Source organism: Mixophyes fleayi, chromosome 3, assembly GCF_038048845.1.
Source record: "Mixophyes fleayi isolate aMixFle1 chromosome 3, aMixFle1.hap1, whole genome shotgun sequence".
Taxonomy (NCBI): Eukaryota; Metazoa; Chordata; class Amphibia; order Anura; family Limnodynastidae; genus Mixophyes; species Mixophyes fleayi.
The window spans coordinates 276,118,680-276,140,090 of NC_134404.1; the positions used below are offsets into that span (position 1 = coordinate 276,118,680).

At 37.3% G+C, this 21,411-nt stretch overlaps 1 protein-coding gene across 7 annotated transcripts in view; it reads left to right on the forward strand.

Annotated features, from left to right (window-relative positions):
* The window catches only part of UTRN (utrophin), a 541,342-nt gene that overhangs the window by 313,687 nt on the left and 206,244 nt on the right, over window positions 1–21,411 (forward strand). For all 7 annotated transcript variants that reach the window (XM_075203650.1, XM_075203649.1, XM_075203651.1 and 4 more), the window contains one exon: window positions 20,682–20,854. In XM_075203650.1, the coding sequence (XP_075059751.1) occupies window positions 20,682–20,854 (173 nt within the window). The remainder of the gene's footprint in view (window positions 1–20,681; window positions 20,855–21,411) is intronic.

Sequence of the window (21,411 nt, forward strand, 5' to 3'; positions counted from 1 at the left end):
ACTTGCAGTTGACCATGGAATATCAAGCAGGGATGAAATTTCACAAACCGTCTTATTGGAAAGGTGGCATCATATTACAGTACCACGCTTGAAGTCACTGAGCTCTTTTGAGTGACCCATTTTGTATCATAAATGTTTGAAAATGTAGACTGCATGGCTAGGTGCTTGATTTTATACACCTCCTGCAAAGGGTCTGATTGAAACACCTCAATTCAATAATTAACAGGTGTGGCTAAATACTTTGGTCCATATAGTGTATCTCTTTCTTTTCATCTATGTTTGTCATTTTACAGATATAAGGGTAACATACACACTCTGAGGTGAAACTACCAGTGCATGCCACTGGTGCCCATGCTGATAATGGCACCCGCTGCTGCCGCTGGCATCCATTTACAAAAAGGACCAAACTAAATTTTTGCACCTGGGCCTACAACTCGCTAGTTCTGCATCTGTACACCCTGGTGTTTAGCCATGCATTTGTTATTGGGTTTTTTGCACTATGTTCAATGGTATGGTGAAAGCATCGTTGATAGCTGTAAAAATAGGGATTAGATTGTTCTATTTTTGGCCCATTAGGCGGGCATGGGCAACTGACATGTGCCGGAAATGTTTTTTTGTGGCATCAGCGGTTCACTCTTCTGCTCTGCTTTCTGAGCATGCACGGTGGATGGCACATAGCTGCTCGCCAGGCAGGCGGTGCACGAAACAACCCAGCACCGGCCATGTATGCAGAGTAAAACAGTAGAGATTAGATGGATCTCGGGAGTTGTATGAGAAAATACATCATTGCTAATTAAAGACAACAGTATAAAGTAATGTGAAGTATGTGCCAGGACAGAGAAGCAACTCCAGATAAATTGGGTTAAATTTTAAATTGAAGCACAATCAGATCAAGTGCTTTGGGTACTTTGTACTTCTACAAAACATGCTGACATAAGCAGTGGAATTGCTTCTTGTAGACAAGGAAATTCAAAAGTACTTGTGTGTTTTTTGGTTCATGGTATTATCCGGACCGATGGGATCTCATTCCGGACTGATGGGATCTCATACATATCTTTGACAGCTAAACATATTTGATTTTATGAATAAATATTTTTCAGCATTACAAATCAATGCAGGTATGGGTTATTACAATACTGCCCAGCTTAAGAATTTCTCTGTATCATGATAAATTTTAAGTATCAGAAAATTGTTTATATTCAATTAGAGAGGTTCCTTTCTTGGTATATTTGCTCGTAGGCCACACATATTAGAAGCCTCGTCCCATGTTAGCAAATGGTGAGAGTTGTATAACATAGAGCACCATGAGAGACACATAGAGAAAGGAGAAACCACCCAAATCTCATATGAAGTGTGTTTATACTGCCCTGAAGCAAGATGCAATCCTTTTGTTTGCATACCATCATCAAGCTATTACTTGGGAAACAGTCAGTCGTGCATTAATTGCACAAACTGTCTATACCATTGATTAGGCCCCTTAAGCAAGTTCAAGAATATCCATCTTTCTGATGGTTCAAGGAGTGAAGGGATTCTTTGTATTAACAAGAGGATACTGGAGATTTAGACATGGCTGAATACTGTGGTGTAACACTTACCTTTAGCTTCCAGGCTCCTACAAATCACAGAGAAAGCTTCTATTGACAATCTGTAATCACTTGTCTGTACTGGTCTAGCTCATTTCCCTTTATCTATTGCATTGATTTTTAATTTGTGCCAATATGTACTTTGTGACTGTGGTATTTCATCATGCTGCTGTCATGAATATCCTAAAACAGATGGGCAGCACATGATGTGTAATTCTAAATGTACTATAGTATGTCATAGCTATTCACATGTGATTATTTAAATGAGATCCAGGGGCAGAGAAGGCACATTTAGGGACCATTTCCTCTTTTACAAGTAATTGGGATATATAGCATTTTCCTTCCCACAAAAGGATGTGGATTTTACAGTATCTGTCTATGGGGATGTTGTGAAACTTTTAGGGTTATTAATATTATATAAGTGGTATTTAGGGGTAATAAGGAAAGTTTATTTCTCAAAAGTTATGAATAATCAAATAACCTTAATAGGGAAAAAACAATAGCATTCTGCACTAAAATCTTAATGTTTCATGGACCCATTTTTTTTACTATATAGTCTAATTATAATGGGTCTGGTTTGAGTTAGGAGAAGTTCCAGCAAGTAGGTGCAATTTTGTACCAAGAGAACCATGTGCTTATGCAAGTGCAAGTTTTTTGCATAGAGGCAAAATACTGTCTAATTTTTGCATGTAGCAAACAAATACTGTATGGTTCTATTGTGACAATGTGATTGTTAAACTAGGATACACCCTCTTCAAAAGGTTATGGCTGGAATCTTTGGCTCACTCCGCTTCTATCAGCTTTAGAGGTGAATTTGCAATATGCCAGTCAGGCTAGCTAGTGCAGGATACTGGCATCATCATCATCAGCGTGTTTATGCTCCTGCCCTCGGACACCCGCAATTGGTACAGCTACGGACAGACATATATGCGTCTCTGTGCAGGTCTGCATTTGTTTGCAATTACACAAAACGTCCTTACTGTACTTGGCATACAAGAGACTGTCCCTTCCCTCCCCAGTCCTGACTCTCCAGATGAAAACAGGCACAAATGTTAGATACAAGCAATTCTGCACCTTTGTGTGCTGCTTGTTTTGTGGGCATGTGCAGTACGAATTTGCGGATTTTACACTACAGAAACTGCGTACATACAACTCAGCATCAAGTATTTTTCTCCATCTCAAGTGCAGAAAGGAGGAACTAAAAATATACACAGCAGTTGTGGAATTCAGAATATTTCTTTTTGACACTTCCCTCTGTGAACTATATAAATTAATGGTCAGTGTACATAGCACAGCCTGTTTCTTGTTAAAAGATTTACCTCAACGGATATATTCAGACATCGCAATTATTCTCCATGAGGAACAAATTGTGTCATTGCCAGAAGGGCTTTGTTATGTAATGAGAGTTCAGGTTGCTGTATGTGGAGGCAGGAAGAAATGTGATTTTTATGGCTGCTTATTCTCTACATTTAGTGAAAGTAAAATGTATTACAGTAAGGCCTCCTCTGCAGCACTGGGCTGTTGCACTATTGTGATTTTTTTCTTTTTGCTTCAATTTTTTCTGTAGCTACCTCTTATTTATGCAGAGACATAATGGTTATATCAATACATCATATGTGGAGTGCTGGAGTGGGTTGCTGTTGTCTTTGTCAATAAGGAAATGCTTATGTTGTGTGTGAGATCAGAATGCTTTGTGCACTGAGAGAGTAAGATGAATGTGAAATAGAAAAGCTCCATATGCAGGAATAGATCACTTTTTTTATTCCAGCCAAGTAATGACCAGATATCAGCTTGATTAAAAACTGTATTTCTTTGTACAATTGTAAACTTAATAAAAAAAAATATGGAAATCTTAATGACTGATTCATGTGCTAGATGCCAGTTTGGATGCACAGATGTTTAGCTGAAGTATAGGATTGAACATTGCCAGAGAAAATGCACCATCCTCCTCATGTACAGTTTGTGTGATAGGTATAAATTATTATTATAATACACAACTAGGGGTCTATTTACAAAACTGCGATCAGCCTGGAGAATGGGCATTGCACAATTCACGAGGTGTTAACGCAGAGATTTATTTTGCAGTAACCTACTTCCCGTGGGTTGTTGCAGTCCCCATAGAACCTTATGGGGATTGCAATGTTAGTAATTTATTAAGTTCGTATGATCCCCCGCCGGGTCAAATTTAGATTAGATTCATCAGCAGAGTTAGGCGGTCAGTAAAAATCTAAAACATTATGGGGGAATTCAGTTTGTTACTATGGTAATTTTAACGCAAATTTTTGCTCTCGGATCACAGAGCTGTGAGGAAAATCAGCATTGAGATTACCGTAGTAACGGTAATAATGAACACTATTACATTAGTAACGGTAATACTGTGCGGCCAAATTCCCCCCTATGTGTAGGAGAAACTCTACACCGGGGCTCGCTGAGAACCCTCAGCATAGTGAATAGCAGCTTTACTACTCTATGTATCGCTGCAGTTGCACCAATGCATAATGAGTGACACCGCGGCACAATAGTAAATAGACTAGTGCTAATATATGTATAATGTGCAAATAATATGTGTGTTTTATTGCCATTATTTATAATTGGTGAGTTCCGATGTCATCATTTCTGTGTTCATTTGGAAAACTTTAATATTATTAGGAATAATGCATCCCAATGCAATAACTTATTACGGATATTAGAAGTCACCTCAGATTTCTGTAAATGGTATAAAAGCATCCGGACTACAGCGTCATCCTTTTCATCTGTTAATATAACTTCTCAGTGACTTCAAATATCAGTATCTATTATATTATTTCATATATAAATTGGTTTCTGCTTTATCTGCAAACAGATGCAACTGCTTTATAAGGACTGTAGCAATGCTTGATTAGTACTACCAACATGACTAAATGGTCTGTAGTATGACATTTATATTGTTATAATGTGTTCTGATTGTGAAATAAAAAGCTGGGACGTCCATGTGACCTATATGTTTGTTTTTGGGTGCCAGATGAAGTAAAACAGTTATAGTATTATGTGCACTCATATGTTAATTTGTGTGTATTGGAATAATAAACTCTGGGAAAATACGCATTGTGCACTACAGATCCTTAGTGGGGGTGAAGGAGATTACCTTCACAATAAGATTTAGTGAAGGAGAAGAAGATGTTACAAGTGAGTTGTTTGTGCACAGCAGCTCATCTGCTATATGTTGCTTGCCATAGATGTCAGTGCAGTTACATTTGAAGTCAGTTGGTGTGAGGTTCATCACGTTACTTTACCTGACCACCCACAGTTAGCGGAGGTGATGTAACTACCTACTTATGTTGCCAGTGAAACATTAGTACAAAGTCTTGTCCTGCTTATGTATTCTATAACGAATAGTGCCATATCATGCAATTACTGACATGATAACCATAGATTGTAAGCTTGCGAGCAGGGTTCTCTTACCTCTGTCTGTATGTATTACCCAGTATTGTTTTATTAATGTTTGTTCCCAATTGTAAAGCGATATGGAATTTGCTGGCACTATATAAATAAATGATGATGATAATGATATAGACAACTAGATCAACATGTTTGCATTGAAATTAAGGACTGGGTGTTGCTTACATAATGACAATTAACCAAATGTTGTGTTATACTTAGAAATCAAATGGATGTGATTCTGAAGGTACATTGTATATAATGATTTTATATTTAGCACTTTTTAAACCTTACTGAACTATTTCACATTCTTCTGCATTGCTGACCCACCTGCCAATTAGAGAATTAATCTGTCCACTTGGTACTTTGTTTCCCAGGGAAGACTAGAGTATAACTGACATCTGTGACTGCACAGGGGTTAAACGCAGCCTGAAAGTGGAGCCTTTCTCCTCCATGCCCTGTGCTGTTTTCATTTTAAGGGGAGACAGGAGGGAGGGGAGTATGGGCATGCAATTTTAGCTTTCTACTACGTTTTTCTCCTGAGGCACAGAAGTTAAGCAGAGACTGAGGCCTCAGGAAGTGGGAGTGTTTTTAAATTGTGGACTAGCTAAAGGGGGTTGTTGAAATGGGAGAATGTTGAATGAAAAGAAAAAAAGAAAATAAACAACTGCTGGCAATAGTAAGGTTACTTTTCATACAGTCAGGACTGGGAATGTTAACGTAATCTGGAACAGCTTCACAGATGAAGTTGTAACATTTGGAAAAAGGAGTCCTGAGCACTTCATAGCGAGCTGTAATCCACTTGGAGTTCAGCATCCTTGCAGACAAGATGAGAGGCTGCAATTGGCATTGTCATTACTATGGCAACATAGGTCAAATACAATATTTGTATGTAGTTAACTGATGCACTCTATGTGCATATTTTTGTTACCACTTTTTAACTGGACTTGTGGAATGCTTTGTTTTGTTCTTAATGCAATTTTTTGTACTTACGAAAGTCCCAAAGCCCTTATCCAGGACTTAGATTTGTTTTTTTGCATTTGTGTAATTGAGACCAATCCTTGAGCTTGGGGCCGTGGAGACAAAAGTCGGGAGGCCTGCAGGTCATTATCGAGGTGAGCAATAAAGGAGAAAGTCTTAGAAAGTGGATAAGAGCAACATAATGGAGACTGGCTAAGAAAGCCGTCATGGCCTGGCTTACATACGCAGAGCCGTTCAATCCAAGGATGTGCTTGGTGGAATGGAGAAGGCTTATGTTATGACATGAAGACTGGAGTACAGTACAAAGCCACCATGTCCATGGATCTGACGTTTTGATTGCAAAAAAAAGGCTTTGTACTGAAGACTTTGGAGACTGGCTGAAGGAACATTACCAGGAAGATGTAGTCCACGAGGGATGTATCTGACAATGATTGGCATGAACTTCAGCTTACAGGAGTTGCTAATGAAATTTGAGCAGGTATCATCTTGCTTCATAATATTGCCAAAAATCCCAAATGGTTCATTACATCTGCATATCAGTTGTGCAGTGCAGATTTATTCTAATTGGTTGTTGGTGAATGCCATTCCAATATTAGCTTCTGTATGTAGATTTAAATGCTACATAAAGACTTGCTATTTATATACAAATATATATAATGTGCCTGTGTATGTGTTTATATTTGTATTTCATTGGCCACCACAAAGGTGCATAGGGCTTTACAGTAGGAAAAGGAATATAAATAAAATACTAAATTACGTTAAGTGTAGAAGATGAAACACTACTGAGGAGAACCCTATTCAGGAGAGCTTACAGTTTATTGTAACTTTTGTGCATTTCATGTGTCTGTAGAACATCTAGTGTTAAAACACTGAAAATTCATATGCAGGACAGGATACTGCTTATCCATATAAAATTGATATAGACGTTGTTTAGCTATAATCTAATTTTTTAAGATTGTTGCACTTAAAATTCTATGACAGAACTAAAACCATATTGACAAAGGCTAATTCTCTAATTCTAAATCACTTTCATCCAATATTTTCCTGTAGTAGCTACAAGAACATGTCTGATCCTTTGTGAATTTGGCACTTGTCACAGAAAGCCTGCAGAGTAGTATACAGTTTTCCGCTTTTATGCTTTTATTTCTAAACTTTTGATTTATGTTCTATATTATTTAGTAATTTTTCTTTATTATCAGACGGCATCATTTGTAAATGTTTTGGAGTGGCCTGACCGTTTTATGAATATTCTAAATTAAATACTTGAATATATTTAGGTGCTATATAAAATGTTTCTAAGGGTGCCGATTCATTAACTGGCTCCCATGAAATATGTAGATTTGCACATTCAGACTTGCACACATTAATTGCTACTTTTAGCCTTATAGGCTAGTTCATGTTTCTGAAATGTTCCCCTGTTAGGTGCCTCAGCCTTTTGTCTGTATGTTGACAGGAGACTAACGTAATTTAAGACTCTGTATAACACGCCTTTTGGCTTTATTATGTATACAGTAAAAGCATTATAAAACAGTTCTTATATGTTTATGGTATATAGCATTACAGGTTTATGCAACGTTAATGTGTAGAGGTCCATACCGAAAATAGATATTTCCTAAAGTGTAACATTGGGAGAATTATGTATGAAGAAATGGCAATTGCTAAATAATGTGCAAAATTTGTATGTGTGATTAGTAAGACCAAAAGGTTTTATTCCCATTTGAAAACAGAACAATTAGCAAATTCTCAGAACTAACATTTAACGAAATGTTTTGTGACTTGTTTTGCTGTACACAAGATGTGGCCATGTCAGTCTGGTGAGCCCCTTGTCTCTGTCTATAGGACTAACCAGTTTTAGGACTAGCAAGGTGCTTTAAGGTTTTATGGATGGCTTCCATTTGACTGATTTATTTTATTTTTCTGAATAGTGTTGCAATATATTTGTATGAATGTATTGCTTACTTTTGATTTTTTTTTTTGTACAACAGATTTCTTGGTTGTAGTGATTTGCTCTATCTTGTATGATAGAATCAGACATGATTCTGTAAACATTTCATGATGAGTAAAGAATTTTAGTACTTTGTTCATAATACAAACATACCCATAAACTAATTTAAGACAGAATACCAAGATCAACTTATATGTGGTGTTAGCCTTATTCTTAGGTTTCCAAAAGACTTCAGTGATCTAGCATTGTACTCATCTCTTCTGCACGATAATATGGGCCTTTATAATACAGCGTTGTTGATGCCACTCCTCTGTGAGATTCTCTTTCACATGAATGGGATGTTCATAGAGGAAGGTCATCGACAACCTGTTTAAATCAACCAATAAGTAATAGTTGAGAAGAGCTCAGCTCTGTCTTTTTGTAACCTTTGTGGAATTGGCTTTATCAGAGTGAGCGTTGCACTAAAGTTGAACTTAGTATTTTATTTTATCTTAGTGAACTCACAATTTTTTTTTAGTTTTTGGTGGAATTCTTCTATAACCACATTGGGGATATTTATGAAAACTGGGACACAGCAGTGCAAAGAAGATGCCATATTTATTAGCAAACTTTTCAATCCATGCTTGAATCCACCCTGCACCTTTTCAACACCAGAGCAGACCTGCCATATGAAAAGTGTAAAAAACAAAAAATAAAAGTTTGCCACAAAGCCCCACTACTAGGGATTGTACAGCCCATGCTATTTTTTGCTGTGGGGCACAGATGATGCAGGGAATGAAGTTTGGGTATTAGATGTTCTTGTAACGCTAAGCACACAAGTGACAGAATTATAAATTAGCAATATTATGGGTTGTAGTCTACCTCCATATTCACCAAACATATAAGTATTGCGAATCTCAAAAAAATGAGTAAATCCCTCAAAATAAAGTAGCAGTGCAGGACACATTTGGTTCATACTATTGCATGTACTGCAACAACAAAACTTCAGAATTAAGTTGCAGTATTGCACATGGTGGTCCCTTGAGGACCTCAGTGGATGGGAAATGAATTAGTCTTGCCACCCGCATAGAGAAAAGATCAGAACTGCTTCAATAAATAAGTTTAACACAATGGTAGGCTAGATGTTCTGCCAGCCATAGCATGATGAATGGAAGTTTTTTCCTTTGATTCTCACTGTAGCTTCTTGTCTCTGAACACACTTAGTACAATATTGCCAGTATAGGTTGCTTCAGGCACAATTGGCCCAGTTCTCTTTTATGTCCTACAAAACATCTGCTCGTTCCCTTTTGTTTTTGGACACGCTTATGCACTCTGCAAGGAGCATCTCAAGTGTTCTTACTGTGACTGTAATGAAGAACCCAGATGCTCACCCTTGAAAATGAAAGTCTCTTTGGAGATAATTCACTTGAAGAATCCAACATTATTGCCGCATGTGATGGACTAATGGGCAGGACATTAGAGACCTCCTTGTAATTGACATACTAGCAGAAGGTTACTGCTATGGTTTTGAATGCCCTGAGCTGTCCCTTTTCTGAGGATCAATCTTGATTTGAATGTAATATTAATAAACCTAAAGTTTTTTGTTTTTGTTTTTTAAAAAAAATGGAATCAGCCAGAAAGTCAAGCAAGAAACTGTTCTGGAAACCTGCTAGGCTGAAGTTAATTCTGTATTAGTCTTTATTGAATACGCTGCTTTCAGTTACTCAGTCACAAATAAATAAATAAATATTACTTGTGCAAATATAGTAAGTTCAATAGAAACTGCTCTTAAAGGGTTAATGCATGTAGATGGCATGGTTAGCCAGTACTAAAATTTGCAACAATTAAAATATGCGCGTAGAAGTGCTCATACCCTGACAAAACTTGATTTGAAATTGTATGAATCTTTGCTTTGTAGGTTATTGTACCCTTTATTTAGCCAGTTTAGGCTCAATACAGGGGTGGAACAGTGCATCGCTCTGCCCCATAACAAAATATGATTAGGGGCCAAGTTCCACATCCCGAGCCGCCCCCCCGATGGCCTCTTCTGAGGATGCGTGGGTGGCTCATTGAGAGCAGAGAAGTAGACTCTGTGGGAGCCGCCGCCTCGAAGGCATGGGTACCACAGCATTGCCAGACTCCTCTTAACTCCGGTCCCCCTGTAGCCACCACACCATTCTATTATTACACCTTTGCTCCATGTGACTCCCTACCCTGTTCTTCAGTAAACTTGTACAGAGGAAATATGATGTCATAGAAAATAGGCTTCCTTTTCAATCAAAAACCTAATCTTAAATGTTTCATTATTACTTAATTTGTTTCAGTTAACAAGTCTCTTCAAATACTATGGGCCTGAGTCATTAAGGAAAGTAAGGCAAAAAAAGGAGTAAATGTTCTCCGAAAAAAATCATGTTACGATGCAAAGGTTGCAAATTAGTTAATTATTTTGCACATAAGTTAAATACTGTCTGTTTTTCCATCTAGCACACGAATACCTGATAGCTTTATTTTTACACAGAAATTTAAAGTTGATCTAGGACATGCACTATCCCAACTATAAATCTGACCCCATATTTTAAATTTACCTCTGCATCTGGGCAAAACCATGTTGCATTGTAGGCAAAGTTACTCCTTTTTTTATGCTTTACTCTCCTTAATGACTCAGGCCCAACATGTTTTTTTTTCTGGTTTAATGCATATTTTTACAGACTGTGACTGTCTCAGGATGTGTTTTTGGCAAATTGTATTCTGCGTTGAGAAACATTCGGTATGCATACCACTGTATAATTTTTGGTGTGAAGCAATTACAAGTATATAATTAGCAGAGCAGTGTAGTAATTATATAATCAAGTAATCGGATGGAGATAAAACATAACAATTTAAAATTTAATGATGGTTGAAAGTGAGTAGTGTCAATGAGTTTTATGTGTGTGGTTGTTTCTGGTGAAACATGGAATTGTGACTTTATTGGATGATAATGTTTTATTTCAGTCTGTTGCAAATGATTAAAAACGCAATGCATCAATTCAATTAAAGTAATATGCTGGTTATCAGAAAATATAATTGTCACAGTATATTATTTTCTGCGAAGGTCAGCAACATTTCTAGATGTTCATAGAAGGTTCTCAGCTTTGATCTGTGCAATGGTGCAATTATAATTTGTGTTATTATGCTTGTTTGTATGTGTGATACTACCTTTTCTCTTTTTCCCTCAAATTCAATAAGTTGTCGGTTTTCACAGTATTGCAAGAAATAGGTAACTGCATTGTCAACAACTCTATGTTAGTGATATCTGTGGTAGCTTGTGCGAGTCTAAAATCACACTACAATTCCAACAGTAGATTCGTTCTTAAGGCCAAAAATGATGATGACCTTGATCAGCATCTGAAAATGACTACAAACTGACAGTATATGCGACCATTAACTTACTGATCTATTTGTGCCCCCATAGCAAATAAGAGCATACATAATTATTTGTGCTTAATTTAGGGGAAAATATCACTTTTTTGGCATCACATTATTCTCCTGTATCCAGTTTGTAAGTTCATAGAAACTGAAATAACAGAAATCCGGATTTCACAAATCCTGAATGTCACTGTGTACACTATAAGGTGCTGCATCCTTTTCTGTACTCCGCAACGTAAATGCAGGGCCATAACAGGGGGTGTGGGAGAGGGGCAGCCACTCAAGACGCAAATATGAAGGGGTAGGGGGGGCAGGGAATTAATATTTGACATTACTTTGGTTACAATCCAGGGTTTGGGGCATCAAGTTTTTTCTTGCCCCAGGTGCTAACATTACAAGTACGGTGCTGGGTATGGTTCTGATATATTGGGCGACAAAGATGTTCTTTACAAATACACAATATAGAATCAGACACTTTTATTTAACTTTTACCCATATATGCCAAATGTGTGGAATTATTATCCCTTAGTAGAATTGTGTATTTTGTTATGTTAAAAAAGGAGGCACAGCAGTGAATAGATAGCTTATAAATGTCATCTCAGTTGATGCATCATCAGCTCAAAATCCTTGTGTCTTATTGTAGATGGATCCTGCTAGCCATACAAACTGACAATCCATCAGTGTCATTGCTAGCTGACCCCCATAGTGCTGGCAGAATGCTATAAAATGAGTGTTGTGTTCATCTCCCTATAAAATAGAAATTCCACAGCCAATAACATTATACTGCAATAAAGGTCGATTAAAATCTCGTTTGGATATCCCATGCCTATTTGCATAAATTGTATAATAAAAATCTGTTTTGTTAGAATGACAGTGATGTTTATGTGTAAGGTAATTATGTGGACAAAGCCTACATTTTTAGATTTGGAAGATGTTATTTCTTGTATAGTAGTTCAGATCTCTGAATTCAAGTGATTAAACAAGGGAGGTCTGATGGATGTTTTCTTTATCGACATCTGTGACATTTACATGGGATGTCTTGTGTATATCTAGCGTGTCAGTTTGTCTTCTTTGGTATAAGTTATTTCAGATAAACCAAACTAAATGAAGATTTGGTTTAAGCCTATTTTGAAAATAAAGTGAAGCTGTTGGCACACTGGTCAACCAATTAAATCAGATATCAATCAGGCTGAATGTTTCCTCGGCTAATGACAGTCATCATCTAATAGCAAGACTGGGTTTTGGCCTGGTCACATATGAATCTGCCCTATACAGTTTGTCTTTCTGGTGTGTGTGTTTGTGTGTGTGTGTGTGTGTGCGTGTGTGTGTGCGCGTGTGTGTGTAAAACATTTAATTAATTTTGCATACCAAGTACAATGATTATGTGTGTGGCCAAATTTATAAACATATTTAGTCATCAGACCGAACAATTAGATCAGTCTATGTGTGAGTACTCTATTGTCAACTGTAATGTTTTGTGTCAGTTCATAGATGGACATTCTGAAATTAGAAGTTGTTGAAACAATCCAGAATGATATTTTCTTTCATAGCTTGTGATCTGTCTATGCAGGGCTGGCACTGGGTTAAGTGGCGCCACCCTGCTTAGGCCGGAACAGTTGTCGCAAAGCCCCTCCAGCCCTGCACTGCACATGTACCACTTACTCCTACCACCGAACTGGCTCCGCTGTCCTCGATCTGTGGAGAGCAGAGCAGGATACATAAAAGATGGAAAGGATCCTACTTCGGCTATCAAATTTTATGTTCTCACAACTGAAGGTTGCTTGAAAAATGAGTTTCAATTTACTGTAATCTTCTTACAGAACATTCTCTGGAGAATCAGGTGAATTAGAGATTAGCTAACATTTTCTTTTTGTAGAGCAGTGGTTTCCTGCTTGGTTTCCTTTAGTATACGATCATGTGTAGTGCATACTTGCCTTCTCTCTCAGAATTTCCAGGAGGCTCACTAATTTTGGGAAGTCCTCCCGGACTCCCGGAAGAGTAGGCAAACCTCCCAGATCCTAAAAAATGCAGATATTCATGGCATTGAATATATGGTGCGGGGCTTAATCGCGTAATTAAGCCCCACCCCCGCTATTCAATGCCATGAATTTTGGCATTCTATAGTGGGGGTGGGGCTATGGTAACGCGAAGACGTCACCACTCCCCCTCCTACTCATGTCACATGAGCTGTCCTCCCGGAGGACAGAGCCAGAAACCATGCAAGTATGTTGTTCTTATCATGGACTCCTGAACACCAAAACTAAACAACACAAGGGATGCCTTGAAGGATAACTCCACCCAAATCTAAGAATTTATTTTTGGGTAGAGTAGTGTTGGCTAACCTGTGACACTCCAGTTGTGAAACTACAAGTCCCAGCATGATTTGTCAATATATAGCAGCTTATTGTTGGAAGGGTATGCTGGGACTTGTAGTTTCACAACACCTGGAGTGTCACAGGGTAGCCAACACTGAGGTACAGTATAAAGGTAGTCAAGTGTTTTTTTCCCAAAAAGTGCCTTTTTACATGCTATAGTCGTCCAGTGATGGGCAAACTACGGGCCGCGGGCCAGATCTGGCCCACTTAGAGGTTCTATCCGGCCCGCCAATATTTAAAAAAAAATCATCAAAATATGCATAAAATTATTAAGGCCGACCCTGTGTGTCAGAACCTTCATTTTTATGCCTTCCCAGCTATTTCCTCCATTACACTTTATTCTCCTTCCTAAAAGGACACTTCGTATGTCAATCACTCAAACACCTGCCCGCCCCCTAATGGCTGAAAGTCACGTGAGAAGAGATGGGCTGGGCCATATACTAAGGCGGATTTCGATTGACTGCTGTGTTGTCAGTTAGTGGCTCACCAGAAAGACGGATCTGCAACAACCTGCTGAAATAAGTGCTGTGTCTGTATGATCGCTGCACTTATAGAGGTAACACTGCTATATAACACCCTCCCGTCCCATTCAAAAAATTTGTATTTATAGATTTCGATATTTGAGTTTTTTAATAAATTATATTGGCCCGCCTAAAGATTTTCTTTTTTATTTGGCCCGCTCCTGAAAAAGATTGCCCATCACTGCTATAGATCCACATGGGTCTCTGATGTCTAAAGGTTCCACATTACACTGTAGTTTCAAATAGGCTCAGCTGGAAAAGGAGAATGGAGTCCAATGTGGAACTGTGAGACCCTGTGCTCTCATGGATCGAGTGGAGTATAGAGTGCTCTGGATCAAAAGGATCAATAGGAATACTGGATCAATGATAAAATGCAAAAGTACTTTGTGGTGTTTACTTTTGAGGTTATTATTAAGAATTTCACAATTCTCTGTCTCTCTCTCTCATTAAAACTGATCTTGAGTGTCATAATATAATCTAGAGGTTATAAAATTAGGAGCAGGCACTCCTGATAAATTACATACATGTTTTGTATATTTGATATGTTGTTCACTATCCATTTTTTTATATAACACTAATAATAGAATGTCTGGATTTTGCAATTATTCTCTTGGGTTTATTTACTTCCAGAAATTATTCATTGCACACAAAGTCTGCACGCATGGCTGGGGCATATGAATGGCTCAGGGCTGTCTGCCTGAGAAATGAGATTATTCTATGGATGACTCTCTTTACTACACAATGAAATTATTTTCTGGAAGTTGTATCTCTGAAACACAGTACTCCTAGGATTAAGACTGGCAGGTTCCCTCTGGTGTGCAAACTTAATAAGAGTCATGCTGTGAAAATATAAAGCATTTCAATATTTTTCTGTTTATAACACTATGATCCCATTTATTAAAGGGAGAAAAGCCCTATTTATTAAAGCCCCCTGGCCAGTGAAGATGATCACTGGCGATAGCATCCTTCGGGGGCCTCTGGTGACACTTCCCTATGCAAAGTATGGGGATGACTCTTTATCATGTACATTGGATGTACAAGTTTCTTGTTTGTTTGTTTTTTTGTTTTTTTCATTTTTTTTTATTGAATCTGGAAGTGGAAGTCAAAGGCAGCCAATCTAACCCCAGAGCTGAGCATCGATAGAAATCTTCACAACTTTGATAAATAGACCTTTACATTTATAGCTGAGACCCAGTCTCTGTCAGCTCAGATATTGTGGAAAAATTGGTCCTTTTAAGAACAGCAAGGAGCACCTCTAAAAATGCTTCCTTTTCAACCCTTTATTTGTTTTCGATAATATAATTTGATATCCTATTTCCACAAAAATTAAATCTCATTTTTGTATTGTGGCTTAAATCTAGTGACAGTGATCCACCTATTGCATGTTTATCAAGGTATCACGGTAAGCCCTAACTCTGCCTAACCCCTCCCACCAGCTGATACATTCTTCTTCTTTTCCTTGAATGTTGCCTCTTGCTCTGCAAATCTATGCACTTTGGTGGAAATCTAGGCACACCTGCACAACTTCCAATTCTTCCCTCTGTAAGTGATGCCCGGCGTGAAAATAACAGCAAGAGCTTTGATGTTGGAATGTGTGGATTACTGTAAGCACAACTAAGGAATACTTTCTGGAGTTCTGGTTTTGTAACTCATGCGAACATACAATTCTGACATGTGCTCAGTTTTCTCATCAGTTAGCTATGTGCACTTATCACACACTTCTCTTGATGTTTATCTACAATATGTAAGAATTCTTCTCTTGGGTTAAGTGGTGAGGGCTTTCATTGAAGTTTCTTACATTTATTGTAGCATAAAGCATTACATTGGATTTATCCCTTTTACAAAAGTTCAAGGATTGATTTCACCTGCTGGCTGCAGGGGCTGATAGGGTCCTTATAGTAAGAGGGTGCATAACGAGGTGGGAGGGGGCAATTATGAGTGAGTGATAGAGTCAATGTACAGTCACATAGGGAAGCAGTAACACACCGGATATGTACCTGGAATGAGAGACAGCTAGCAACCAATAGGAAGGTAGAAGTGGGAGTTTTGGCAAGTCAACTGTCATACTGCACAGATATGTACACAGCCTTGTCATAAGAGACAGAAAAGTTACATTTTGTTTTTCAAATGATCTGATTTTACTACATCAATATTACAGATAAGTTATTCACGTCTAATGACATTTTTAAAAATATGCTTCTTAGTTGACTCTTAACTCTTTTTAACTTTCGGTTTTATGTCATGGACATTTAGACTTTTTATATATAAAACAACACTGTGCTTCAGCTTATGTTGTCTGCAGAGTCTAAACTGTTTAATCGCTCCTGTGTGACGAGAGGATCATTACCTATTCTCTTCAGTGTGCCAGCACAGAGAAACTCAAGTACTATGAACAATAGCACTTTTCTAGCTGGAAAATCGCTAGCTTACTGAGTGCTAGTCTGACACCACCTTTACCGTGAGTGCCTCAACGTGCTGCTCATGTGCAATTGGCAACATTTATAAAACAGTATGAGTAGAGATATTTTAAGTCAAGTGTTGCAGACTGTAAAATAAGTTGCAGAATAAATATTGATTTGTGGCTAAAAGAACAAATCTGCAAACTGAATAATGCACTTATTCAATATATTCAAATATTACCCTTCTTATTTAAGATGTTGTATGCTCAATGTTTTAAAATAAACCAACTTTTTTTTTGGGAGGTAGGGGTGCTGAATACTAGTACTAGTACCTTACCCAGATACCCCTGACATTTCTGCTGTAGATCTACCTCCGGTTTCTTACACTGGGCCTTCAACTTTTTATTTACAGTGCAGGGACCCTGCTCCTCTTCTATGTCAGGAGAACATAGTAATACCTAAATGTGTGCAAACCTACTTCCTAAAAGAAGACATGTCCTTCACTTTTTTGTGAATTGCAGTATCTGCAATACAGCTAATGAATACACTATGCTATATATATATATATATATATATATATATATATATATATATACACACAAGTTAACCCGTGCATGATACTCATGCATTCTAGTCAAATCAAGCTACTTAAGGTGTTAAAAAGGTTCTTGTCATGCATTTGGGCCATAGCCCAGGCCTCAACCACCAACCACTCCCCACTGTCACCCCCGGCAACCACCAACCACTCCCCACTGTCACCCCCGGCAACCACCAACCACTCCCAACTGTCACTTCTCCTTCAAGAAATATATATATATATATATATATATATATATATATATATATATATATTTAAAATCTTTATAAACACTTTTAACAATTAAATGAAATTAACAAATTAGAAACATCTTAGTATACCAAATTTCAGCCCTTTCTGAATTTTTTTTTCCACACACACTAAGAATTTAGTAGGTCAGTGTATAACTCCGCCCAGCAGGTGGCGCTGCAGCTTGGTTTTATATTTTACACACACACAGACAGACTAACACGCGCCACTAGACATTTATATTATAGATATATATATAACAAAAGAAGAGTAGGGCACCTCATAGTGTAGTAAGATAAGATAACGTAGCCAATTTGATAGAATATTATGCGTACCAGATGAAGGCTTGATCAAAGCTCATAACATACAGTTATCAGATAGGTACACAGGATCTTCTGTCTGGATCTCTCAGCATGTAGAAAAATACAAAATATGGAAATCGATAATAGTGTAGTATGCCAAAAAAGACTACTTATGCACCCAGTGTCGCAATTCACTGATCACCATAATAAAAACACCAGTGGCTAAAGCACACAAAATCCGTGTTTGTGACACACTAATTGGTATTACACGTACCAGAGAAAAGAACAAATGGGTAACTGAATATCAGCAGCAGGCTCCAGCACAAATCCCCTCATAGATTTCACAGGCGATATGCATAGAGAAATAATAATCCATATAGTGAAGTATGAACCAGCAATAATTTATTATCATAAAAAGATGCAGATATTGCAGTCACATTTGGTTGAAATAAAAGCAGCAGATCAGTAAATCCAGAAATAGTGTCAGCAAAACAGCAAGCAGAATATCAGCTGATCCCAAGCATGGTACAAGGCACAGTCACTCAATAATATACACAGCCTGTGTAACCTGGATATCAGCTCACCACAACACCTCAACGTGTTTCATCTATAACAGACTTCCTCAGGAGGATATATATATTCCAATTTCCTTTCAGTTTTAGCTATTGTGATTCTTGGTGTCCTAGCCTCCCTTTAAACAGCACTGCCAAGTTTAATTCCTTCATTGTAAAACCCTTGGGAAATGAACACTGATTTATATATGTTATATTTTTAAGGACTAAAGCATTGTTCAGCTTTGCAGCCCTGTGCACTGTTCTGTCAGTCCTGATAAGATTGTGCACAGTTACATCATGTACTGGTATAATGTTTATGATAAATAGTAGACTCACAGCACTGTGTGACTATATGCTGACATACAGTATATTGTTAGTAAACAGTTGTGGTTTTTTAGGGTTCTCGCAGATATTCTAATGTGTTTTGGAACATTTGTTCCTCGAACATATATTATTATCAATGTACCTGCTTACTAATATTGACCAACTACTTTTCTTTGTCTGTTCTGGATGGAAACCACTAGCAGAGTTTACCTAACTAGAACTTTTTTTGTGAAGAGTTTTGATATTCAAGTGAGTCAATTGTATATAGTCTTCTGCATACACCCTACCTGTTGATGCGACATATGCCCACCATCATGTGGTTTAAACTGATTGATGCAAATAGCTTTATTCACTTGTCAGTCAGAACCACTAATGGGCAGGGGGATCCCCCCATAGGGGTGCGAAGATAAATCTGCGATGTTGAGGTACCAGATAAAATGCGCAGCTGCGATGTTCGGAGGAACATCATGGAGCTTTCCACCAGCAGGGCTCCATCACACAGGTTTTCACTAACAGGACTATGTCATTTAGGTTTCAATAGAAAGGTTCCTTCACGGAGCTTTCCACCAGAAGGACTTTACCACGGAGATCTGAGGAAGAGTGATGTTGTGGTGTGTTCCACCATCCTGGTTCCCAACTGAAGGTTCATCAAACAGGGCTCTGTCAGTGAGCAGTTACTGCAGAGCATTCTGACTGTGGGGGACAAATATAATACATTTAAAACAACACACATCCTTTGTAAGAGTCAGTCACAATAGCATATGTATTTTCCAGGTTTGACTTAATAGCATGCGTCACTTGTTGCTTTCAAAATGGGTTTCTAAGTTAAGCTTTAATTGCACAATAAATACATTTGATATTAAACAACAGAAATCATTTGAGAACACACAGTGACAACATGTAGATTTCTTAGAAATTAACGATTAGTTTCTTTTATATAGATATCTGGTGTTACTTTGTGCATTTAAAAATGTTGGGAATATTTCCAAGCCTGTACTGTTTTTTCAGCTGACACAAAAAAGAAAGAAATACAAGAGGAGATAAGATTACCTCTTTTTTTATGCCCAGAACATTGAAATTGCAACTATATATCTACTGAAAATATATCATATCAGCATCCTTACTCAGTCAAATGTTCAATGTTAGTTTTTCTTATTCACATTTTCAAGATAAAGATAACTATTCTGGAGTCTACTCATTTAATGAGATTTGTAAAGCTATTTTATTTTAGGTTGCATTATATACTTTTTGAAAAGTGAACATAGTGTATATAATCTCTTGTACTGGGACGAATCTGCATGCAGAAGTCTGCCCAGTTTGCTGTTTTGTTGTGTGATGTGTATTGCACCAGAGCACTATATACAGTAGAGTATTGTAAGGGGCGCTGTAGACTCTGAACAAAGAGGTTTTTATTGAACTCCTAGGGAGTTATTTTTTTTAAAAACATTAGTAAACATTTTTAAACTGATGGTTATTTGTAATTAAGTTGAAACAAATTACCAAGGACACACCTGATTATTGGCTGTTTAATATGTCTATGTAGCAAATCTAGCAACATCTCAATTCAAACAAGTAATATATATATATATATATATATATATATATATATATATATATATATATATATATATATATATATACTTAACCCCAGAAGTGCTGTGCAGATATGTGTTATGCACCTCTATATGCAAGAGAGCATGGGCATTGAGGTGGACTCTGTTGAGTTGAATGAAGCCCTGACCAAAGCACATTTCTGTTTTTGCTTGACAAACATTAGAACATGCACGTAAACCCTAATGTACTGCTCCTAAAAATGTTCAGATATTATTTTTGGATATTACATTTTGCAAACAATTACAAAGGAAAGGCAATGCATAGATCTAGGGGTTATTTTAGTTTGAAATTTAATTCTTCTTATTCTATTAGAGTATTGAACATCTTTTCACCAGTCCATTTGTTATATAGGTAATTATCTGTTACAAATAAGGTGGTGCTTCAAGGCTGTGATAATTTTCCATTTGGTTTATATTGTAGGAGTATTAACCTCATTCTCTATTGGTTGTGTTTTAGGATATTCAAGCAGAGATAGATGCCCATAATGACATCTTCAAGAGCATTGATGGGAACAGGCAAAAGATGGTAAAGGCTTTGGGGACCTCAGAGGAAGCAGCATTACTTCAGCATAGACTTGATGATATGAATCACCGCTGGAATGATTTAAAGTCCAAGTCAGCAAATATCAGGTAAGAAGTTCTCTTATTGTGTAAATAATCTTAAGTCTTTGATTAGTCCTATAATGTTCACTAGGTTTTTTTTTTTACACAGTTAATCTGAATCAGATTTCACAGTTCTTATGACCTAATCTTAACCTGATATTTATAACTTCTATACAGGTCTGTTACAACCTCGCACGGTACTGGTAAACATTGTACTGAAAAGCATAAAACGTTCAATTTTCTCAAAAATATAACACTAGCCAAACTATACACAGACACGGATTTGTGCAAAATCCACTGAGATCCTAGCCTAGAACTTCAGTCATTCCATTCCTTGTGCACATCATTGATTTCAGCATTAAAAAGAAATAATCCCAAACATGCTGATTTATTTCCATGTACTTATTTCATACTAATGTGATAAATATATTTATTTTGTATAAATGAGATACAGAGGAGGTTGGACATATGGAAAACTAGTTGTATAACTGACTCACTATTTGCATCCTTTATATTTGTGTCAGCCAGTGATGTTATATACATGCTGTCTGATACAGATAATCAGGCCATGCTGTCTGATACAG